Source organism: Miniopterus natalensis, chromosome 9, assembly GCF_054644295.1.
Source record: "Miniopterus natalensis isolate mMinNat1 chromosome 9, mMinNat1.hap1, whole genome shotgun sequence".
Taxonomy (NCBI): domain Eukaryota; kingdom Metazoa; phylum Chordata; class Mammalia; order Chiroptera; family Miniopteridae; genus Miniopterus; species Miniopterus natalensis.
In genome coordinates, this window is record NC_142089.1 from 29,218,926 (window position 1) to 29,244,688 (window position 25,763).

The 25,763-nt window shown below is 39.5% G+C and overlaps 1 protein-coding gene across 2 annotated transcripts in view; it reads left to right on the top strand.

The window, feature by feature from the left end:
* The first annotated feature begins 4,761 nt into the window (after positions 1–4,761).
* The window catches only part of ELAVL4 (ELAV like RNA binding protein 4), an 85,029-nt gene continuing 64,027 nt past the window's right edge, over positions 4,762–25,763 (top strand). For both annotated transcript variants that reach the window (XM_087819996.1, XM_016214175.2), the window contains exon 1: positions 4,762–4,878. In XM_087819996.1, coding sequence (XP_087676122.1) covers positions 4,762–4,878 — 117 coding nt within the window. The remainder of the gene's footprint in view (positions 4,879–25,763) is intronic.

Consider the following 25,763-nt stretch of genomic DNA (forward strand, 5'->3'; position numbering starts at 1 on the left):
TCTTTGAATTGTATCTTTCTGAACATGATTGAATTATCTTGTAACTCGGTACTAATTCATATGGTTTTTTCAACTATTCTCCATATTAGTAATAATAGCTATAATTTAGAGTGCCGCCTCCACCAAGCCTATATCTGTTTTAACCCTAGAACAAACCCTAAGGAAAGTATTATTGTGACCATTTTACGTATGAGGAAACTGAGGCTTAGGGAGCCTAAGCATATCATTTTCCCCTAAGAACATGCTCAGTGAACCCTACCTGAGTCAAATGAAATAGAGCTTGGAAAGCATTTGAGGTGATGATGAGTGAAACTGTTGGTAATCATTCATTCCCCACAACTGAATGCTGCCTGGAGCCAGGCTCTGTGCTTTACGGGGCTGAACATAGTTCATTCAACCAATATTTACTAGTAGGGAGTGAGACTGGAGATTCAATCAGGTACTTGTCCTGCCTTCTAAGGTTTTTTGCTTTCCAGCTTTAATCCTTTGTATCTCCCTCTCTCCAGATTTATATCCTAATCATAATGATAGATTAATTGAGATGCATTTTGAGAACATGCCTGGTTAGAAGCACGTCACAAAGAAATCTCTTGGTCATTTTTAGTTGAGAAAAAATTGAGCATGCCTTCTACCCTCCCTTTTCTTTCTCTCCTCATCTGTGCCCATCTCCCTCATTCAGTCAACAAACATTTACTAAGCATATTCTTCTGGGAAGTGTTGGAGGAAAGATCTTACTTTTAGATGAGGAAGAAACCTTTCTAGAGGAATGCTTAGATATAGCAATTGTCACCACTGTGATGCTGGGTAAAGCTGTGCATGTCAAGTGCCTAGTGCAGTGTTTGGTATACAGTAGACTTCTGGTAAAAGGTAGCAGTTTTTATTTGCACTTTATAAATACTATTACCTCTTTATTTTTTCTTCTCCCCTCCCGTTTACCTATCCCTCCTTCACTTCTTCGTCCTTCTACAAATTACTTTCTTGCCTTTTACAATACATCTGTTTCTTTACTTGTGGTTACAGGATTATAGCTGAGTCCAAAATTTTAAATAATTCTATATTGAATTATTTTCAAAACTGTATTAACTGGTTAAACACTGTATCCTTCAGTGGTATGGTCACCACTCCATACTTCATCTGCTCAGTGGCCTTTGATTGATAAAGACTTTTTTTTATAGTGAGATTTTTTTCATTCATTTCTTCTTTTTCTATTTTTATGTTTAGTAAAGCTCATCTGAACTGAAATGAAAAGGCCCTCAAATCCCTTCATGTGGGGACCTTCAGAAATCTGTGTGTTCACAGGTTGACCCTGCTGAGTTTTCTTAGGCTATGATGAAGGATGTGAAAAGTTCAGACAGGGACTCCACCTCAATTAGATTTCTTGGATAAATGTGTATTTACCTTTTTCAGAATTTTCTAAGTAAGGCAGTTTTCCTGTCCTTTAAATTTTCTTTCCCAGAAAGACACCCTAGTGCTTTAAGAGTGAGGGCAAAGGCACCATGATTCTGGGAAGAATCCGTCTGCTTTCCTGGCATAAAGCTTAGTAGCAGGGAAAGGAGACAGGAAGATCAAGGGTGAGTCGGCCCTAGGTTAGCTTACCTGCCCAGGTGAATTCTTGGCGATTCAAGTGGACTGGCCAGCCATTTGTCTACATTTGCCCACGCGGTGGCTCGTCCCCACACCCTCGGGAGACAGAACTGCTTAGGAGGGAGAAAGGCGCCCCACTGTCAGGGCACGCATCTCTAGAACGCGGACCGTGGATCCCTAACCCTGCAGCAGATGCCACGTCAGGCTAGTGCATCTTCCCTGTCTCTGTGATGTGTTTGCATTTTCCTATAAAATTTGATATAATGTTTCTACAGGAAAACAAACAAACAACAGACAAACCCAGCACCACAATTCATCAAAGGAAAATTATGCTTTAAATTTTTTCAGAAGCCTTTAAGTGCCGTATAGCCCTGCCTGGGCATACTGATGGTATTTTCCCTAAAGGAAGAAATGCCAGCAGTTTAGGTTTATTTTCCAAAGCAAGAGGGAAAGGATAGAAAGAGATCGAGCCCCCGGAAAATGGCAGGTCACAGTCACTGATGACGCTGTTTAAATGGTGTGCCATAATCATATTAGGGCAGAGCGCATGGAATTCCCGATGTCTGCGTGACACTGGGGAAGGACCAGCAATTATCTGTGCGTGTGTGTGGATTTGTGCCTGTTTGCTCTACCTTCCCACCCCATTTTGCTAATTCAATTGAGGGGCAAGAGGGGGTAATCCCGACACCCAGAACAGGAGGAAGAGGTCCGCAGCTGTGCTCCGAGGGACTGGCGTGGAGAGGCTCAGTCTGACTTGGAGTTTTGTGCTATGCACGTGAATGCTCTGGAACTGCCCTAATCGACTGAAAATGAGCCGGCTACGGTCATATGGAACAGGTCTGTTCAGCCACATCACTGGGTAGCATGGCAGATGGTAGACCGTCAATGGGTGGTATTGATTGGCTGGATTTGCCTCAGGGTAACAAGACTATGGGTCCTTAAAAACCCCGCTTCATCTTATTTTCCTTTGTGCAGCTACGTACAGTTGTGGTTTTCTTTTCTCACTCCCTCAGCCCCCAGTATCTCCTTTTTTCCTCCTTTTAAACCAAAAGCCTTCCTTGGTAATCAAAATAGAGAGGTTACCTTGAGATAAACACTCTTTAAATTATCACCAAGGCAAGAAAACTCAAGAATATTTTATTTACTAGGCTGATTACATTTTAATGTTTGAAGAAAGTGACATTTTTTAATTAGTGTTTAAGACATATGGTGAGTGTACAAATTAGCTTATTTCATACAACCAGAATTTGATGAGAGCAACTCCTCCTTCTCACGCCCCAGTTAAAAATTGTCACTTGAAACTTAATATATGCGAGGAGGTTAAATGGTATTAAGTGATGCAGCCTTGACTTAAAGATGAAGGAGACAGTCACTGTTGTGTGAGGCTAAATGTTGCTTGGATGGGCTGGAAAAATACTAGTATCAACATTCGTGTCTGCAAGAGGATGTGAAAGTTCCAAGGCTTAAATTTTGTCCAGCCAAGAAAACAAAATCCCAGGTATCTGTGCATTGGTTTCTCTTTGGGATACTCGGGAACGTAGAATGGTGCTTGTATGCTCTGTAAGTAATAAAATCCTCCTTAAAATCGGGCCGCTTAACAATATAAGTGATGAGATTTATTTTTGTTCAGGTGTTTCTTCATCCTTTCAGCATCCCCCTCCATCACCTGGGGCTTTCAACCTGGGACATTCTATTTGTTCCTGGCAGAGGAGCAGATTAATTGGAATAGAAATGTACAAAGGAGACACCAAGTTAGCTATACATCCAAAATAGTGCACCACAGAAACGTTCCTCTTCCAGGCCGATCTCAGGGAAAAAGAACAGCACTGGGGACAGATATGTGATTAGTTTGCTCTTGTGGCTGTTTATAACCATTTGTATAACTGTATTTTTAAAAGGGATGCTTAGGATTATTTTTTGTTTTTGTTTTTTCACTGTCTTTACTTTTAAGCCTTTGGGTATTTCCATATCATGAAAAACCATATCAAATAAACCTAATGGTTTATTCAGGAGAAAAGTCTCACCCTTTAACTCTTGTCTCCATCGTGTACGTGCTTTGTCCATACGCATATGTTTGAATTGGGTTTTTACCACGTGAGTCAATATTTTTCTTTTTTTGCTAAAGGAGAACATTTCCACGGAGCTTTTTATTTTCCCCCTTGCTCTGTGTTGATTGGATTTTCCTTGCTCATCCTTTGCTGGATGAAACAGAGCTTGCTTATGTCTCATTCTTCACAGTTCTTATTAGAATCGGTGATGGTGTTTTGTTTTTTTCTCACTATAAGTCTGGAGAAGGAATTTTATTTATTTATTTTGACAAGATAGAGAGAGAGAGAGAGAGAGAGACAAGATAAGATGCCTATAAGGATGCTGGTGTTTCTCCTGTCATATCCTACACCCAAAAGCTATTCCAAAGGAAAAAGAAAGCACAGTCTTTTAGGATAGTTCATTTGAATCTGTGTACTCTACCCACCTGGTGGTTATATAGTGAACTGTTACTTTAAAGAGTAGTTTAAACACCAGCCATGTTTGGGGCAGGCTGCTCTTGCAAAGAGAGCAGTACATATAACAGGAGTCTACTGTGTGTGAGATAAGGGAAAATTCAGCTCACTGACTAGAGGTTTTAATGTGCGAACTCTAGGGAAATAATATATTGACTGTTCCGTGGTGCGCAAGAAAATTGAAGAACCCTTTGCAGACGGAGTGCTTTGCAAAGGATTCTATCTGTTTCTCTTAAAACAAAATCTGTGGCAAGATGTTTGAAATCAGCAGGACGCTTAATGCTGCTTTGTTAAATAATGAGGTAATATTTTGTCACTTTTTTCTGGGCAGCATCTGTTTGGGGTTTTTGTTTTGTTTTGTTTTGCTTTTCCCCTTGCTTCATTTTTTCCCCCTTGTGTTTCTGGATTACTCTTTTTTTCTTTCTTTCTTTCTTTTTTTCTTCCTCATATAAGTCAAGGAAATACAGTTCACGCTGCCATTTCTGTTCCTCCCTTTCGGTGCTTTTGGAGAATTTGGTTGTCTTTTTTATTTGCAGTTGCAGCCGGCTGCTGTTTCCTAGCCCATTGTGCCACGTAAGGCTTCTCCGCTGCGCGGAGTAGGTAGTTATTAACGCTGAATTGGCTTCTGGTACAGTCCATCTGGACTCTGTGTGGGAAAGCTGGCTGCCGGCGACTGATGCTGAGATATCTGCAACCTTTGGGATGTGTGCATGGTGGCGAGGGGCTGACTGATACGAGATTACTTCTTTTAAGGGAAATTGTTATTAATGAGTCAAGAAACTGCTCATTTATGGTAAGAGGGATACAGCGGCGCTGGCAGCCCCACAGCTCTGGGATATCATTTTTAGGTTGCCTTAGCTGCTTGAGTGAGACAAGTTTCTTTCTGTGGTGGTGGAGGATTGTGGCGGAAAAAAAAAAAAAATCGTGCATGACTGGGAGACTCGCCTGCCTGATTCTTGAGATAATATATTGAAAATCTGTTGCTTTACAAATGTCACACCACTGATGTAGTGGTCAGCCCCTCACTCTGAAAGATGAATGGTACTATTGGAAATGCAATAATAAGGTTGACTTTTCCCAACAATAGGATTCTGCCTTTGTCTTTAGAGAAAAGGCCTCTGAGGACATTTGTGCATTTGTTTGAGGATTCTGTTGAAAGACTTTAGAGTGGAGGTTTTGGGAGAAGTGATCAATATACAAAGTGCATGGATTTTTTAGCCTAGCAGGACCAGCTAATTATTTATACTATAACATATAGTTCCTATTTTGGAAAAGTGGCCAGAGCATCTTTTGGCGTACCTAATGTTAATTTATGGGTCACCGAGTGCCCAGATTATTATGGATGGGAGGAAGAGGTTTTAAGAAATTGCGACTTTTATAACCTGCAGAGAAATACAAAGTAAATATTTTGTTCCAAGTGAGCTGTTTTTATTTGTGTGTTTATCAGCATGGTGTTCATGTTTACTTTTCACAATATTTTGATGTTGGTGAAATCACACTCAGAGTTTCTGTTGTTGATTTGGGCACCTGTACCTGCCCTGTGTACGTATGTTGAGCTCTTTAAAAGACTTAACCTGTGAATTCATCCTTACTACACAGTTCAGTAGATGCTGTAGTACTGTTGTGACTCCTTGATCTCTATACATTTGCTAAAGAAATTATTTCAAGTTTACTAAATTTAGTATTGTTCCATTTAAAGGGATTATAGTTTTAACATTTCCACTTTTGTTTCATGTATTTTTATTTCTAATGGCTGAATTTATTTATATTCAAATCTAATAGTTCATATAGTATACCCTACACATGTTGTTTCATGGTGTATCTGTATTTTTTAAAGTATAAATATATATATATATGTATATGTGTGTGCTCACGACATAGTTGCTCGTAGAGAATAGTTTTAATTTTTAAAAATGTAAAAGTCATTTCTTTTTTAATAATTTTTCACAGACCCATTTTATTCTTTGACTTTGAAACCCAGAGTATAGCATGATTTTTGGCCTATATTTCTACTTTGCCCAGTCCCATCACACTGTCAACTCCAGCCAAAGATTATGTTGAATTCTGTTGTTAGTAATATTTGCTACCTCCGTGTATTTATTGAGGAACAAAATGATTAACTTATGAATTAAATAAACAGGGATAAGTTAGTCTTTTGGATAGAAGTAAAGCACAAACTCCTCAGGTAAGCCATTTAAAAAACCCAAACCAGAGCAAAATACTATAATACCGGAGGCTTGGTAGGTAGAGTAGGGGTTATGAATTGTATTAAGATAGACAAACTGTATACATCACCACACACTTGCTAAATGTCTCTTTGCAAGTCTTTTAAGAGGCCAAAGAAAAAAGACACCATTTGAAGGACAGAAGCAAAGTCACGTGTTCAGTTAAGCAAGATTTGCCCTCTGTACCGGTTATGAAATGAGGCAGTTGTCAAAAGCACGTTTTACCTTTCTCTATAGCAGTCAGGAAAGCAAAGAGAGGATGTCTTTTGGTGGGTTTTTAAAAATTCAGATCATGCCTCTATCCAAGTTGAGAAATAAATTCATTTAAATAAATCATTCATCATTCTCTGTTTTGAAAAGCTGAGACAGGAGGCAGAAAGGTAGGGGCTGGCAGCTGCCCCTCTTCCCCCAGCCTTTCTCTTTTTTTGTTTATTAGGAAAGAGTTTTCTGAAGCGAACTTGTATGAACCTAGTTCATGGAGCAAGCACACTCTCAAACTCTCTTTCCTTTGAAATGCTGGCCATGTTAGCTGCAGGAGCATTACTTACTGAAAATCAGCAGTGCTGGGAAATAAAGTTAAAATGTAGATGTATTAGCACATTAAAGTGCTTTTGTTGTATCCTTAAGCCTAGAGGCAGATCATTAAATATGCATTTCGCTAGAAAGCAACTGTCGAGAAAGATAAGGTGGTTGAAAATATTCTACACTGGGAAAAGCCCTCTGTCAGAGGGGTGGGGTGGTGCAGCCCTCAGGATGGGGGGAGAGGGAGGACACTCCCACTGTTAAGGTTTACGAGCCACCAGTGACCTGCAGTTGTTACAGTACTTTTGAGCTGGGAGGAGGGAAAAGGTAAAAATACAAGTATGGCTGTTGTTGCTTCAGCCTGGCCTTAATTACCAGACACAAGAAGCAGTTCAGAAATCTGGTCTCTGTTGTTGTAGAGGTCACCAAATCATTAACATCGTCAATCTGGCAGTAGCTAATTTAAATAGCACCTGATGTTGCAACGCCTCCCTGCGTTTCCCCAGCCAATCAGATCCTGGCTTCCGCTGACAGATGGTCCCATAAATGGATGTAAAAAGGGGAAGCTTCGAGCCAATTTCAGCAAGGCTCTGTTCAGTTGTTCTTATCTACATCCTAGAATCGGGGGGTTTCAGCTCACTGCTCCTTTTCTTTCTTTTTTTTTTTTTTTTTTTTGTTTCTCTCCCCCACCCCCCTTAAAATAATTGATTTACTTTACAATCATCCACACTGTGTTTTGTGGATCTTTAAAAATATATAACAATAGTAGTCATCTAAAAAAATACTCTGAAACCTTTGCAAATTTTAAGAGAAGAGTCGAAGCTCTGCAAGACCCAATATTTGCCAATAAGAATGGTTATGGTAGGTATGACTAGATTTATAATCTGTTGTTTGTGTTGCTGGAGGGAAGAAAAGCATCTACACCTTGACCAAGAGTTTAATTCTCTGCTGCTGTTTGATTCCTACATTTACTAATCTCTTTTGTGTAGAGTGCGGGTAGGTCCTTTTATTGAAAAGCAGTGGGGAAATAGATGGTCATTTTTAACAGGTCATTGTCAGTTTTCCCTTCAATATAAAGGCAGGGGTGGGGGGAAGGTGGGCTGAAATAATTGCTGGTTTGTTGACAAAGGTTATATTACATGAGACCATAATGACAAAAGAAGGGATTTCTTTTTGTAAAGGGAGAGGGGGTTTGTCTACGTGCCTGGGTTTTGTGGGGCAGGAGGTGGATGCAGCCGGGTTAGGAATCTCTCCATTTCCGTGCTGGGAATTTAAACCTTGCGAGGCAGCTCCTGGATACTGAACGTTGAGATGGGCAGTTGTGTTTCGGGGGACTGCGCAGTCAAAACGGCAAAGAGAGTGATTTATTTGGGCTTCAGTAAATGCTGCATCTTGTATTTCAAAGAGTTTCCTGTCATGACCTCATAAAAAAGAGGAGGCGGCTTGTATGTGTAGCGGTGCCTGGCGTGTTGAGTTGTTGCTTCCTTCTCTGGGCAGCAGCTCTGTAAGAAGGAATGTCAGCCTTTACATAACGTTCCTTTCCGCTTTTGACACACTGTGTGAGGGTCCATCTTCTTCTGATCACAGATGGAGTGGAATGGCTTGAAGATGGTAAGTGAAAAGAGGAAGGCAGCTTGGAGATTCCAGCCGATTGTGTGCGTGTGCGTGTGCGCGTGTGTGTGTGTGTGTGTGTGTGTGTAAGGATGGTGGACTATGCATCGTAAATCACTGTGCAGATCGTTTGTGTGTGTTTATTAGTATTTCTCTTTTCTGAAAACCAGAATCCATCTCCAAGTGTAATGGCACTGCATGCACACAAGGCACTCACGCTGTGCTGCCTCTTCCATAGAGCACACATTTTAGCCAAGCGAGGTTGGTGTCTTTTTTTGACAATCACAATGTCACCGTCGCTGTTGGCTGGCGGGTCCACCGCCTCTGTGAGCTTTCAACAGAATTGCACGACTGTTAAAGTTAAAGGCACATTTCTTTTTCAGTCTCCTGCTAGGAGTGATAGGGAAGGCTGGTACTGAGGGGTAGGGGAGGTGAGGTTCAGCACCAGCAGATGCAATTGTGAAACAGGACTTTTGGATGTGGAAGGGGAAGTGGGAAACCTTTCTGCCAAAGTAGTAAATCTATTTTTAGCATCTTTTTTAGGGGGGGAAAAAAAAGAAGCAGCAGGGAAACTCCTTGAGTATCGCTCCTGTTACCTGATGTTGACCCTGAAGATACGGCACAAAATGGCAAGATCAGATGCCACGAGTGCTCGCTTGGACTTTGAATTTTCACCAGCAGTATCTTTCATGGGGCTTCAAGGCTGAGCATGGGGAGAGTCTGTGAATTCAGACCCATCTCACTTATTTCTCACTAGGAAAGCCTAGGGAGGACTTTTCGCTCTGCATAGATGTTATAACAAAGCTGTGGTCTTTTTCCCCATTCTTAGAGGATTGCCTTTGTCTGGCTGCTTGTTTTGATGGGTGTAAAACAAATAAGATTAGACCGAGCAGCCCAACTGAAAGCGATAGCTGGGAGGAAAACCCAATGAAAGGTTGCCGGGGAAACGAACAGAGGAAAAGCCGAGTAGGGAGCAGGTGGCTATCATGAGAACACACTGCAAACAGTGTAAAGGGGGGGTGGGACAGGACCTCGATTATCTTTGCTGTCCTTTGTGGCCAGCCCAACTTTAATTATTCTTTATAAATAGGTGTTAATTACATCTCTAACTCTGGTTTGCAGTGATTTTTAGAAATCTATTTTTAAGCACCTCTTCTGTCTCCCCTGTTTCTTCTTCTTCTGGTTTAAAAAACCGAGAGAGAGGGAGGGGGGTGGAGGGGAGGGGATCTCGCTCGCGCTCTCTCTCGCCCTCTCCTCCTTTTCCCTGCTGTGAAATTGTACGTGCGAAAAATCGCAAGGAATCCTATGAGGCCATTTGAAAAAAAAATGTAAATTATATTGAATGAAGTTGACAGAAGCATAATAAACTCCCACCGCTGATAGGTTCTGCAAATGATTTCTTAAAAATTTCCAGCAAATATCCATCCATAGGCGAAATATAGGTAGAATAGATTTACCCTAAACAATGATTTTCTGCTAAGGAATAGTGGTATTTTGACTAAATCAAGTATTGATACTACCATTCCAGGGAGTTCATTGTATCTCTCATTTTATATCCTGAGTAGAAATTACTTTTAAAAATAACATCTGAAAAACTGTATTCTAGCCCTTTGCTGTGCCTCCTTCTCCGTATCTTCAGCCACAGGATCCATCGGGCTGCACCCTTACAGCCACTGTCTTCCATTTGGCATTTGGTCCCGGTTCTGGTTTTGGCATAAACTGAGTGAAAAGCTGATTTTTTTTTCAGTGTCTCTGAATGTCTGGGACCCATGTGTGCGCTGGTGACAGGCATCTCTCGCTTTTTCTCGAAGTGTGCTTTACTACTAGTCTTTTTCTCGTGATGGTGGGTACCAGAAGGACTGAAAGGTAGAGTACTTAGGCCAGTAGGAGGTAACGTAAAAGCAACTGAAACGATGATCTGTTACGGTTTCTTCCTGAGAGACAAAATTGATACAGGATCAGCTAGCTAATTTTAAGCCCAAAAATGAGAGATTAAAAAAAAAAATACTGAAATGCGGTAAAAGGTTAAGGAATATAATTGGCTTTATTGAAAGTACTCTTAATTTTTCACTCTCTCCACTGCAAATCTCTGCACACTCCCCCCACCCCAAGTCTTTATGCCTTGCCGATGCTTCTTTTTGTTTTGTCTTCTTATTGGGAGATTTAAAAAAATTTGTTTTGACTCTTGGGGTGAAAATAAATAAAGATATTTTTGTCATACAGTTGAACCTTGCTCTCATATCTTGAGTGTGTAAATATGTCACTATTAAAAATAGAATTGTTTTTTATTATCTCTAATACAGATTTGTTTTTCTGAGAATTTTTCAGCATTTTTTAGTTAGGGTAAAACAGTTTCTGTAGGAACTGTCACCTTAGCTTGGGTTGTAAAAAAAAGACACGTGGTTCTGCTGCTGACCTTTTACACTTCTTTGTCTTAAAATTTTTAATGCCTATTACCTGCATGTGGAGGTGTGCCTTTATGGAAGCACAAGGCTGAGTGTGCATTTATTGAGAAATGACAATCTGATTGGAAATATTTCTGCAAAAAACACCTTTTTGTTGCAGTTTTAATGATCAGACTGTCCATGTATCTCATTGTAATATAATGGCTAAATAATTTAATATTTAAATTTTGAAAGGATAAAATGAACATATGTGGAGAAATAGCTAAAAAAGTCCTTTGAGAATTATTGATTCGCAAGACAATTTTAATTAAAAAAAAAACACCAAAAACCTAACAAGCAAAAATTCTAGCAAACCTTAACCATTCATTTGTAATCTCAGTCCCATTCATTCCTAACTGCCATTCATTCAAGTCATCCTCCTGACCAAATATAGATGAGCTTGTTTCTGTTTGATAGTTTTCCAAAACCGTAAAACTTTTTTCTCTCCTTATAAGCCTTCCTTGGTCCTTTGAATATTCAAGGATTTTGTTATGAGAGGAAGGCCAGATTGTTCTGAGGTAATAACAATAGAATATTTTTTAAAGAAAAAGAGAGAAAATGAGCTATGTGTTTGCATTTTAGTGCTAAACTCAGTCTTAAAATAGGGTTTGGGACATGTTAGACTTCAGATATTTTAAACATAGCGTTTCTGTTGGGGATAATCTCTTTGAAATGTCAAATCTAGAAATCATTGCATGAACGCTGCTTTGTGTATTTGTGTTCAATATCTCTGAAAGAATTTACGGATGAATTAAGGTATTTTTCTCAAGTAAGTGTTACCATGAACAATGAAAGAGTTTCCTCCTGGCAAGTCCTTTTCTTTGGTTTTATTTCTTCCCTTTGCACTGTTTCCTTATTGTGGGTGGATTCTCTTCCTATATGAAGACCAAATGCTGTTCCTTCATGAGGAGATATGCTGCTTCAATCAGGCCTTTGCATCTTAATGCTGTATTTTAATTTTTTTTTAATGAAATAAATTATCTGTGTGTACTGCCAGGAAGGAATGGTGGTCTTGAAAGAGGTCATTGTGCATGGACAGAATACTTTGGCCTCGACAAATTTCTTCATCAGTTCCAATGATCTGTGGCCACCAAGCTCTTAATTTATGTGCCTGGACACTTAATATGTACATTTGTTGGTGAGCTGGCCAGCGGGCGCTAGACACATGAGTATGCGCTGGCAAATGCTGCAATGCAGTATTTTTCCCCAATGTCAATGGGAATTTTGGGGTGTGAAGGGACATAAACATTCTCAAGCTTTTATCTTACTATTTTCCAGTCGATGGGCCACATCGTACAGAATTGGCCAATTCCCCTTTTGAAATCAGTCAACCTTTCTCCCATCCATTTGAGAGATGTGGAAAGTATGCGTGTGTGAGAGAGGGAGACTATGTGTGTGTATCAGTGTAAGCATGTGTCTCTGGAATCCTGCACCTGTCTTAGCCTTTCCTTATTTGGTATTATCAAATGTGTATATACATATTTGCCAGTATATGTACATCCAGAAATGGAAAGAAAACCTAACTGGGCTGGCTCCCCATAAGAAGCGGCTTCTTCTCCTCACAGACTCCAAGAGTTCTCTTATTAGAAAAATACAAAACTTCTTCAAAAAAGATATATCCAGACCCTGTAGACTTCCATTCATAACCAAACACCTTTCTATAGTTGCTGCTTGAAAACTAAGTGTGCAAATCTGTAACTATATTTGAGAGCTAGAAGCTGCCCTTTCAATCAAGGGGTTGGATTCAAACGAAAACGTAAGTGTATATGGAAGGAGAGTTGTTTTGGCTTTGCGAGCATTTGAACCTAATCTATAACCGTTGGTAAAAACAAGGAGAAGATAGGGTGACTGTGTTAGCATCTCGTGCTTTGTTTTGTGTGTGTTTTGGGAACATCTTTGTATTTTTTAAATGTAGGCATATTTTAAGGGTATAGGGCTTTTATGGGTCAGCAGCTTTGTAAGGGTAAAAAGAAAGGTGATATGTGGGTGGTTAGGTGGGTGAGAGTTGTCACAAGTGGTAATTGTCATAAAGTAGCCGTCTAGAAATTGAAAGGAAAAAAAAGGGTGGAGGACAAGCGTGGAGAGGGGTACCAACATGTGGGTGATCCATTTGAACTGGTGTCTTCCCGGATGCGTGCTGATTTCTCAGAGCCTTGACTTCGCAGGCTCATTACTTCCTTGTTTGCCTGTTCACACCTTTAATTATATCCAGCTCGGGGTGCGAGCTGGGGGCACCAAAGATGAGCCATTTTGTTTGTTGTTTATCTCATTAAGTATTCAGGCAGTGTGCTCACAATAGCTTTGGAGCATCAGTGTTAGGAATCAAACACTTTGGAAATGTTACAAAAGAACAAAAAATGAAAAAGCAGTCAGCCGGCCAGCTAGCTTGCTTTGGATGTTCCCATCCACTCTGCTTAATGGTAATATTTATGCTGTTTCTTGTACATTCATTAAGAAATTACTTCTGTAGTGTCAGTGCTACTAACAGGCCGGCAGCTTTTTCTCCAGCGCTCTGTCTCAGTCTCTTTCCCTCTTCCTCATGCTCTTCCTCCACCTCTGAGGTTTTGTCTTTTGCCGGACTAGTTTAGAACTGACCATTTTTGCTTTGAGGGAATATCATTATTCAGATCCTTGTTGCGTCTAACACTAGAGATATTTCCCCCCTCACTACGGATGCCCTCTGCAAGAATCAAGAAATGCTGAATGCCGTAACGGAATTTCCAAATAAATTTGGTTGAGAAAGCAGTGAAAATGTTGGAGAGATAAGATCAGTGCAATTGTTGTGCTTGGGTTTTGTTGTCGTTGTTTGGGGGAAGCCTTAGTTTTAACCATAAAAGTAAAATACAAAACTAGCATATGTAAGTTTTTCATCCTCACTCGAGGATGTGTTTACTGATTTGAGAGAGAGAGGAAGGGAGAGAGAGGGCAACATTGATTCTAGAGAGAAACATCAATTGGTTGCCTCCCGTGTTCGCCCAGACCAGGGATCGAATCCACGACCGAGGTATATGCCCTGACTAGTAATCAAACCCACAGCCTTTTGATGTATACGGACAATGCTCCGCCCAACTGAGCCACCTGGCCAGGGCTATCATTTTTTTAATGGAAAAAAATTACAACTTGTAGGTCTTCCCTGAAAATAACTTCTCTTGGACTCTTGCTTTGAAAATAACATTTAAACCTGACTTTAATTTTTAACTTACTCATCTCAAAGCTATAAAAATGTAATTCATACATTTTTTTCTATAAGAACTTTAGTTATTTTTCAGGTTATGAGGAAGCAGAGAAACGATTGCAGCCAAGATGGCGAATCCTGCAAAACACCCCAACGTGGAGGTTTCCTCTCTCTCTGCACCTTGCGGCGTTGAATCCGCTCCTGCTCACTCTGTGAACCAGTTACCTTCGAGTGTCTGCTCCTCTCTAGCAGCTGGCCCTAAAAGCTGTTTGGTCAGCTGTGTTCACAGCACAGGCTAGCTGTCGTTTTTGTTGGATGGAGATACATTTGTTGAGGACTAACTTATGTGCCTTTCTTTGGAACGTAGAATTCAAGGTCACTGTTTCTTCTTCGGACAGCGATAAAAGACATAATTAGAGCTAAGTCCCTGTGATTGGGGACAAAGTTTGGGTGAGGGATTTTAAGATTGGACGTTATACGATGCGGTTTGTGTCAAGTTATAAGAAAAGATTTGTTGGAACGTTCAAATACATAAATGTTTTTCCTTTCATATTTATAAGAGTCCAGGCATGACTCCAAAAGATAAAAGTAAATGGCCTTCCAGACATTTTTGTCTGTAAGGTTCCATGTATCCAGATGTTCATGCTCAGGAAAAAGGACAGTTCGGACAGCTGGAAGGAACTTGCTTTTCGTCAGCTGGCTGTGGAGTTGGGCTGGAGTCTTTAATTTTACAGAAATAGGGATGCCTTGCTTCTGAAAAAGACAATTCTTTGAATACCTTTTCCCGTGTTAGGCTCCAAGGAGGCCCCAGGAAGATAGTGACCCTCTTGGCATGCCCCTGTGCAAACTGTAAGTTTGTCAGGGGGGCAGAAATCGTAGAGTCACTTTGTCATACTTACTTAGATACTGCATTCAGTGTGTGTGTGTGTGTGTGTGTGTGTGTGTGTGTGTTTATAGTGGGGGGTGGGGGGTAATAGAATGACAGCCATGACCTTCAGTGTGCCCTGGGATGCACCGATAATGGCTTCTCAAGTAGTCTGTGTTTTCCTAAGCTGCCAGTGTAAACCTTATAGAGTTTTGCTTTCTAATTTGTACATAAAAAATAAAAGGCTCAGTTGAACATTTTTTTTTCTGAGTGCCTCCTTTGAAGTTGCTGTAGTAGTAAATACAGCTTTAATGATAAACTTTAGCTCTAAATGCTATTTAAAAGTCTGTAGTGGAAAGCCTGAGAACTTACAGTCTTTACTAATGAAACTTTCATTGGGCAAGTGCTCACTTAAAATGGAGTAAACGACTAAGTCCCTGCAATTTGTGATTTTGACCAGATTTGACTCATCCTTTCTGTTACTTTTTGTAATGCAACCACACATCTGAAATTCTGGATATTGTACGTGTCTTCAGTATTAATTATCTCTGTTGATGCATTCAGTACAGACAGTACAATCCCCATAAGTCCAGATTCTTATTGTAACACCAAAACAAAAGTGATATTTATGAATAATATTGGGAAAGTTGTCCTCATAGTAACCGTTCCCCAAAGGAAGCTTTACATAAATGTGCATTTATTATTCAGGATATTAAAAGGGATTCCTTAGCTTTTACTTTTTAATTTGGGCTAAAATATGTAAATTGGTTTTATTTTGGAGTTTCTCTGTTTTAGGTGGCTTTGGGGGAGGATAACTTTCTAGCTTGATTATATTTTAATCGCCTCTGTTATGGAAAAGGTTCTAATCCTGAAAACAACCTGGTTATTGTGATTAGGACCCAGAGGGCCAGTCTGCAGATGGGGCTAAAAACTTATTATATCGTCTTCTACACGTGTCGAAAAATTAGATTTGTTTCTACTAGATACCGTTATTCCCGTGTCTCTGTTGGCAGGGCCAGCTCAGAGGCCGTGCGCCCGCAAGCCTGCCTGCGGACTCAGAGGGCCTTCATGGTGTGCGCACAGGCAACGCTCTGCTAAGACTGCTCTTTGTTTTAAGAAACCAGGAAGTTCAAAGGACTTTTATGTCAGGTGGAATTGGGTTGGAATCCCGACTTTTCCAGTTAGTAACTGGGGGATCTTGGATATGTACTTCAGCTTTCTGAGCCTCAATTTCCTCATCTTTAAGGTGGGGGTGGTAATGCCCGACTCACAGGGTTTCTGTGAGGGTCAGATGAGGTCCAGTGTTGGAAGGCACCAGTCACACACAGAACCTGAAAATGAAAGATGCTTAGAGGATGTTAGGTCTCCTTCAGCCTGTCAGTCTTGCTGCTCATGCCAGATGTCCTGGGGAGAAGTGACACTGCATGCTACGCTCATAGTCTCCCCAGAACTCATGGGGTGGTGTGAGTGTCACTCACAGTGGCTTTTAAACATAGGGAAACCCTCAGTTTTTCTCTGGGATTGTGTGGCTCTAAGTTTTCTGCATTCTCCTAGGGTTTTGGAAGGTATATCCATGCTCTCCTTCAAAATTAGAATTAATATGGGATTTAGCCATTAAAAGAGAAAAAAAAGTGAACATAAAATTAATTTTAATCAGTGCTATTTTTTTAGTTCCGTCAAAGAGTCTGTTAGGAAATTCAGAAGTCAACCAAAAAGAAAAATGGGTTAAGGCTAATTGATGCGGTCTCATCTTTGCTGTCTAAAATATATATATTATAACCTGTGAGTTATTTGACTTTGGCCCAGAAGCCAACTTACTTTGGAGCTATTTTTTTCCCCTTTACTCCATCAGCTTTTTCTCTCTATCCCTCTTGTTTTCCCAGTGGGCTGAATTTGGAAGTTCTCTTTCTCAAGGAGTGATGAAGAGGTTGAAGCAAAAAGTGGCTTAATGAGGTTTTCCTAACTTGCCATCAGTTTTCCTTCTCCTGCTTGGGGAGGCAGGGCGATGGATGGCTTTGGCAGTGCGGACAGCTCCAGAAGGGATCGGATTGACTGAAGAGGTGTTGGAGATGTGAGCAGGACGATGGCCCTCAATTTATTACCCTCCCATTTGAAGGGAAAAAAGAGAAAGGAGGAACATCACCACCAAGGCCTTGACGTAGCTGTTGATCACACACACTTGGCAAGGGGCAGTGGGTGTCAGCACTGGTGTCCGGCCAAGCCTCATTTTGTGCCTTTTATCCCAAGGCTCTGAAGGGATGAATAAATAAGCACATTAAATAAATTCACAAATTGTTTTAAATTGGACCTGTTGCTGTCACCAGTGAGGATGCAGAAATAATACAAGGAGTCCCTAAAGGGGTTCAAGGCTTACATTGAAATCATAGCCTTAGAACACCGTTTTAATGTCATGGATTTTGAATTTTACTTCATACGATCATAGATCATGGGAAGGATATGAAGGACAGTCATTTTCTTTCCTTCAATTTTGCCCTTAAAACCAGTGGCAGGGGTTCTAAATTGATCTGATCTTCCAAGTGCCATCTTGCAGGCCCTGTGCTTTTATAAAAAAAGACCTTTACTGTGAAACAGACAGACAATAGATCTCTTCTCTTTCCATGTGTATCTATTTCAAAGCTTCACCACAGTTCTCCTAGGGATTTTGTAAGGAGCCTTGTATGTGGGACTCAAACTCTCTGGAAGAATTGTGGTTGTTTTTAGAATGTGTTTGTATGGGCAGAAATATATCTGCGGAAGAAAGGGGCTTGAACTTGTAGAAAGGGTAGTGTAAGAGACGTTTCCACATAGTTTAGCCTAGAAAAACGTCACACTTATTAATGAAAGACCAAAAAGAAATGATCAGGTGAGAGATTTGAGCAGGTGAATGGGCAGGGGAGTGGCAGGTGGATATCTTTAGTATCGTCTTGCTAGATAAGTGTTTGTGTTATTAGAAAAGTGAAAATTCATCCATATTTAGGCCAATACTTGACTCTCAATTCCTTCCTGCTTTATACCTCTGGCTTAAGATTACCTGCAAGAAGAAAAAAGCCTTTTAGCTTAGAAGAGCTTTAGTAAAAACTTTTAAACAGATCTCTAATCAGTGAATTCTGGAGACATGGGTTCGCAGTTGGTATAGTCTTAACAGTACTCTTCCTAAACTATTGGGTTGTGTGAATTTTCTAAGAACAGAGGAGCAAGTTTGAATTTCTAGAACTTCAGCTGTTTCCAGCCCAGTTCTGCTCTAATGGAACTGTGACCATGGAGATCATTTCTTACATTCACTTAACATTATATAATCTTTGTCCTATGGTGTCAGTTTGACTCTTTAATGTACTTAGGGCAGGTACTGTTAACCCCTTTTTATAGAAAATAAAGCTCGGCTACCTGCGTTAGTTTACATGTTCAGCGATATCGGAAGCCCTAGCTCCAGAGTGCTTGGGGATACATCCAGCTTGGTCAAAGTTTACTTCTCTGGGGGGGAGGTAAGCAACTTTTTCTAGATCAACTTTTTCGGTGTAGAATCAGCAAACACAATTGCATGTCTGTTGCATATAAACCACATTCTAGGTGCCTCCTGGAATGTGGCAGTATTTATTATATAATCTAATATAGCAGGTAAGAACAGTGACAGGCAGAGTGTAAAATGGGTCTTGGCGGAGGCGGTACAGCGGACAAGAGAGGGAGACCTTTTTTGTTGGGGAAAGGAAACAAAGCTTCATGGAATAAATCCACTTGAGTGAAGCCAGGAAAGCTAGATAGACAGAAAAATTAGGAGAAAGGGGAATTCCATGAAGAGGAACGAGAAAAAGTAAAGACACCAAGATGGGAATTTGCTTCAAGGAATGATAAATAGTCTGGTGTGAATGCAGCTTAGGATGTGTTACCATAAAGCCAGAGAGACAAGTAGAAGTTATAGTTTAGGACGCAGAGTGTTTTGACTTTGGCTTTTACTTAATTTGAATTGATAGCTATGGGAATGTCTTAGATCAGAGAACTATAGTTTCCTGATTGTTTTGCAGGGTTAAGAGCTGTCTTTGAGTCATGATTTCTCAAAAATTGAAGTCACCCTAAAGATGTTTCTAAATTAGATATTGGTTATTTAGAGGGAATCGTCATTAAAGAACTCTTCTGATCATAGTGTGATGTTATGACAGTGATGCTGATTGGTGAAGTCACATTGCGGATTGCTTTTAGGGTGACAGTGCCAAAAAGCAGTAGGAGGAAAAATACTGACTTTATTTCAGATCGTAAAGCAATATGCCATTAGAGGAGTGCGCTGCGTTCTCTCACCGACAGGTACCAGTACTTATTTTGTGGGATAATGTGTGGCCAGGAAGGTGGCAGTTTGGGAATACACTTAGTTCCTTCAGAGTAGAAAAGTACCTATTCAGATTTCCAAGTGCATGTACTAAGTTATGCTTCTCTCCCCTGGTAGTCTGTGAGCCCTGGAGGGCAGAGATTATGTCAAAGGCTCTGGGCACACAGTAGGTACTCAGTGTTTGTTGAATTGAGTTATAAATTTTTTAAAGATCCTGAACCACAGTTAGAAGACTTGTGAGTCTTGGGTCTGTCATCAACTTGTGGGAGTCTATTTAGTCTAAGTCACCTAACCTTTCTGAGTTTCAGTCTCTTAATATATAAAATAGAATTAATGAACTTCATAGCTTGATGGAAGGGTCAGCAAACTATATCCTCGATACACTCTAACAGGAAGGATGATAATATTAATAAATTATTAGGTTCTAGTTTTGCCAAGTATTTTACTGGGCCTTAACTAGAATTTTTAAAAAATTAAAACAATAGCATGCTAGAATGGAATAAAGTAGAAAAGAAAATATCAGTGGCTGATACTTAGTAAGGGTAAGTGTTATACCATGAAACTTTTGTGTCAGTTATCTGCGTTCTGAGTTGTGATATGAAGTTCAATATATTTCTTACTTTTTTTGCTTTGTTGGGTCATGGTCAGTAAAATTTGAGAAACCCTGTTCTAGATTATAGTGAGCTCTGTGTTATCGAAATGGGGAAAAGTCAACTTTTTCAGAGCTATAGTATGCAAGATCTCTAGTATCTTCCAAATTATTAAAAAAAGGATGACCTCTGATTATTTTAGACTTAATGTGGAACATTATATCCTAAATTTTTGAAAAATTTATGTCTATGGTATATGCTGGGGCTTGCTCTTAATCAAAATATTTATTAACTAGCAAACCTCATTCTTTGGTCCCGCTACCTGGTTGAAGCTACAAAGTAATAATAATAATGATAACAGTAAGAAGTGGAGGTGACCTAGAGTTGAGACTAAAAATAATGAAATTAGCTTTTATTTCTTGAGCTCTAACTATGAGTCGGGCACTGTGCCTTACACACATCATTGCCTTTAATCCTTAGGCCAATCGTAAAAGGTAAATGTTAATTTTCCTATTTTATGAATAATCTAACTGACGTTTTGAAAGGTAAATTAAGATTACACATCCAGTAATTCATTAGGCTGGGATTTTATTTGAACCCATGTCTGTCTAATTACAGAGCAAAATTTAAAAGATTTGTTCATTCCATGAAAATGTATTAAAATGACTACTATGTATTAGCATTGTACTACTTTACAAAGGTAAGTGGTTCAGTCAGTCTCTACCCTAGGGGGTTTCCTCGCTGCCCTTGAGATTTTATTGCACACAGAAGTGGGTAAGATATGATTTAACCACAAGAGGGACAGGCTCAAAGCTTTCGTGCTGTGTATTTTATTTAGGAAGTACTGAGGAAAGTACCTAGCACATAGTAGGTATTCAGTAAAGATTTACTGAATTAAATTGAAGTTGGATTAATTCTCACATGGCAACTGGGAGGGAATGGGAGAGTACTGGGGAAACTTTGTGTTGAAGAATATCCTTACCTGAGCGTGGCAGATCCATCTGTCCTGAATCCATTCAGTGTCCTTTGGAACCACTAAAACTAGCAGCAGAAAAAAGTCAAACAGAGTTCAATAACTCAGATGATAAACTTCAACTTTCGTTCAGGGAGAAAGAGCGTTTTCCATCTTAGCATGAGAAGAGAGTCCTGTGGCAGAAACATTTGGAGAATGATAGAGGGCAGCCTTCCTTAGATTGAAAAATAATAATTATTGTTAACATTATTATTGTTATTTTTACTGTACCATTTACTAACGTTATAACCTCAAGCAAGTGACATGATCTCTCTGAGCCTCATTTTCCATATTTGTAAAATGATTTCTGCATCTCAGCATTATTGTGAGGATTAAATAGATCATTTGATAAATACTTACTAAGCCCTTACTCTTTGGTGGTCTCTGAGGATTTAGTGGGAAAGGAGATACAGCCCCCTGCCCTCAAGGAGTTGAATGTCTGGTGAAAGTGCTGTGAGAGTGGGATTCGGATTCCCACCACCGGCAAAGGCCACTGCTGAACAAATGCAACGCCCTGCAGTCTGCCTGGGGTATGTATATGATTGCCATGCATGTCTCATTTGCATCATCAGAAGTTCTTTACTGAGGTGAAGGTGCTGTGATCACCACCTTCCTGTCTTCCCCCAGCCCTAGACCGCAGCCTTTGCTGTTGGCACAGTGTTACCTTACACGGTGGTTGCTCAATGAACTCAGCCCAATTCAGCAGATATTTACCAAGTTGTTCAGGGCACTGTGCTGGGGAAGGGAGAACAACATTTGCTGAACAGAGTTGAAGTGAAAACAACCTTAGGGTACAAAAGGGGAACAGTATCCGAGGTGGTGATAAACTACACTTGTGCTAAAAATGCCTGTGATCTTCTTCAGGAAGAAAAGCAGGGCCCCAAAGAAAATTCATCAGTAAGCCTAAAAAAATAACGTATTCTCTCTCTCTCTCTCTCTCTCTCTCTCAGTACTTACTTATCTTATAACTGGAAGTTTGTACCTTTTGACCACCTTCCTCCAATTTCCCCTCCTTCTACCCCTACACCTGGTAACCACAAGTCTGATCTCTTTTTCTGAGTCTGGATTTTTAAATTTTAGATCCTACATATAAGTGAGATTATTCAGTGTTTGTCTTTCTCTGTCTAACTTATTTCATGTAGCATAATACCTTCAAAGTTTATCCATGTGGTTGCAAATGGTAGGATTTCCTCATTTTTTATGGCTGAATAATAGTCCATTATATATATGTACGACATCTTATTTATCCATTTATCTAATGACTGATTCTTAGATTGTTTCCATGGTTTTTGTAAATAATGCTGCTATGAACTTGTGATGCAGATATATTTTGAATTAGAGTTTTTGTTATCTTTGGGTATATTCCCAGAAGTGGAATTGTTGGATCATATGGTAGTTCTATTTGTAATTTTTTAAGGATCTCTATACTGTTTTCCATAGTGGCTGCACTAATTTACATTCCCACCCACAATGCACAACGGTTACCTTTTCTCTACACTAGCATTTTTTATTGCTCGCCTTTTTGATGATGACCGCTCTGACAGGCATGAGATGTTGAGACTGGTGACATCCCTAGTGACCAATGATGTTGAGCATCTTTTCATGTATCTGTTGGCCTTTTGTATATCTTCTTTGGAGAAATATCTCTCTAGGTCCTTTACCCATTTTAGATTGGGTTATTTGGGGGGAGTTTTGTTATTGAATTATATGAGTTCCTTATGTTTTGGATATTAACCTCTTATCATATGTATGGTTTGCAAATGCTTTTTCCCATTTCATAGCTTGTCTTTTCACTTTGTTGATGGTTTATTTTACTGTGCAAAAGCTTTTTAGTGTGATGTAGTCCCACTTGTTTATTTTTTATTTTGTTGCTTATGCTTTAGATGTCATATCCAAAAAATCCTTACCGAGACCCATATCAAGGTGCTTTGCTCCTATATTTTCTTTAAGAGTTTCATGTCTTACATTTAAGTCTTTAATACATTTGGAATTAATTTTTGTGTGTGATATAAGATATGGGTCCAGTTTCATTCTTTTACATGTGAATATCCAACTATCCCAGCACCGTTTATTGAATAGACTGTCTTTCTCAACTGAGCATTCTTGGCTCCCTTGTCAAATATTAGTTGACCATTTATGCTTGGGTTTATTTCTGGGCTCTGGATTTTGTTCCATTGGCCCATCTGTTTTTATGCCAGTACCATATAGTTTTGATTAGTATAGTTTGAAATCAGGAAGTGTGATGTCCCTGTTTTGTTCTTTTGTCTCAGGATTTCTTCGGCTATTTCATATCCTTTTTGGTTCCAAATAAATTTTAGGAGTGTTTTTCTACTTGTGTTAAAAAAAAAAAAAAAAGCCATTGGAATCTTGATAGTGATTGCATTGAATCTATAGATGGCTTTTGGTATTATTGACATTTTAACAATCTTAATTCTTTCAATCCATGAACAAGGAATACTTTTTCATTTATAAGTGTTTTCTTCAATTTCTTTCATTAATGTCTTATAGTTTTCAGTGTAGAGAACTGTCACCTCCTTGATTAAATATATTCCCAAGTATTTTGTTGTTTTGATGGTATTGTAAATAAGATCGATTTATTTCTTTTTTCCCCCAGAAAGTTTGTTCTTAGTCTACAGAAACACTACTAAATTTTGTATGTTAATTTTGTATACTGCAACTTGACTGAAGTCATTGATTAGAGCTAATGATTTTTTGGTTAGTTTTTAGGATTTTCTATATATAAAATTATGTTATCTGCAAATAAAGATAATTTTACTTCTTCTTTTCCAATTCTGATACCTTTTATTTCTTTTTCTTGCCTGATTGTTCTAGCTAGGACTTCAAGTATAATGTGAAATACGAATGGTAAGAGTGGGCATCCTTGTCTCATTCCTGACCTTAGAGGAAAAGCTTTCAACCCTTCGCCACTGAGTATGTTGTTAGCTGTGGGCTTATCATATATGTCCTTTATTATGTTGAGATATATTCCTGCTATGCCTAATTCACTAAGAGTTCTTATAATGAGTGGATGTTGAATTTTGTTGAATGCTTTTTCTGCATCTGTTGAGATGATTATATGATTTTTTCCCTTCATTCTGTTAATGTGATGTATCATGTTGATTTGTGTATGTTGAACCATCCTTGTGTTAGGGTATACATTTTAGATATTGGTCATTTATTGCAGGGCTCACAGAGAGAGAAGAGTTAGGCTAAAATATGTGAGTTACTTCCCATTTCATAGCCTTCAAATAGGAGAGCAGATCATCTTAAAACCAAGAATATATCATCCCAGGAAGGATTGTGGATGCCAGAGAAAGATAAGATTTTATTTGCTTCAAATCTGTGTGGTAGAGACTAGAACAGCCAGCTTCTATCACAAAACTGTGTTGGTTCCATCTTCCTAGAGTCCCAGGCCCTTAGAGGCCAAAGGCCCTGTGAAGAAAGGCACTTGGTAAAAGGGCTTTGGAGTCTGTAATCCTGAGTTCAGTTCTTGAGTCTGCTACTTTTTAGTTTTGTACTTTCTTGTGCTTAAATGTTGAATGTGTATTTTCATAGATCAGAGTATTCAGGCTCCTATACTAACTGGAATTGTATAAAAACCTACTTGATGCTCAGGTGTCAGCAACTGGGAAGCATTAATTTTAAAATATAGATTAAAACCTTTATGTATTTTTTCCTCTTTTCATTGTGTATACTATTGCATAAACTTAGATTAAAATCTTAAGATTAAAAAAAGAAAGCGAGAGAGTTTATTTTCATCCCAAAGCTCCTTTGTTTGCATTAGCAATGTGCAGACTTAAAATTACTTAAAACAAACAAACTCTCCATCAAACACTTTTAAGAGTAGAAGAATAATTTTCCAAGCATTTGACAGCACGCTTTTTGTACAAAGCACTGAATGAGCCCTAAATATTTTCTTCCTCTTGTGGTTAGTGGCATGATGGTGCTATAATTCTCTGAGAATTTATTTGACCTCCTTGGCCACTAGTTCACATTTATTTTGATCTTGGTGACTGCACTCATCTAAAATAAACAGAGCAGGAAGGATAAAGGGCTTAAGAAAAGGGTTTAAAAATATAGAACTGCGTGTTCCTCTTATGATTTTTCTCAGCACACTGCAGAGCCTGGTGGGTTGGGAAAAAGGAAGTCTTTTCCAATATCCCCATGTTCTCTTCCTCTAAGCTCTCCTAGCACATTGCATCTGCCTCTGATCATTGATTCATTCAACGCCCGGGCTTTGGTCGAATTCTACCTGTGTACCGCATGCTGGGAACAAGAAGCCAACCAAAATGCAAGCCTTACTCTCAAAGAGCTCCCACTCAGTGAGGAGAGAGGCAGGTGAACCACCACTGAATTCTGAGTGGTGAGTGCCACACAGAGGGGAGAGAGGAAGTGCCTGAGGCTGTGTGGGTCAGGGAGGTTGGCTTCAACTGAGTTTTGCAAAATGGCAGTGTTATTGAAATGGTGATGAGGGCAACTTTAGTAGGGGAGAGGAAGCACACATGCAAAGACATGAAGGCCTGTGACATGGAAGGGGCCTACCACAAGATATATGCAGAGTATGAGACTTGCCTTAATGCATTTTGGAACTTTGTCAGTTTACAGATCTGTCTACTACTCCCCACCCCTCCCCGAGACTGAACTGCTAGAGACCAGGCATGCAGTGCAATGGTACACAGTCATCTAACATTAATAATACATTTGGTCTATGCCACATTCCTATGGACCCTATCAACATTGAGAAAACTGAGGCACAGAACCGTTAAGTTACAAGCCCAAGGTCACACAGCTGAACAAGGATTTGAACCAAGGCAGTCAGGCTCCAGTGCCTGTGCTGTTAAACACTGTGTTATACAATAGAATTTTAAACAGGTGTTTGAATTGCTTTGGACTGAATGAATGTAGAAGTCATTACA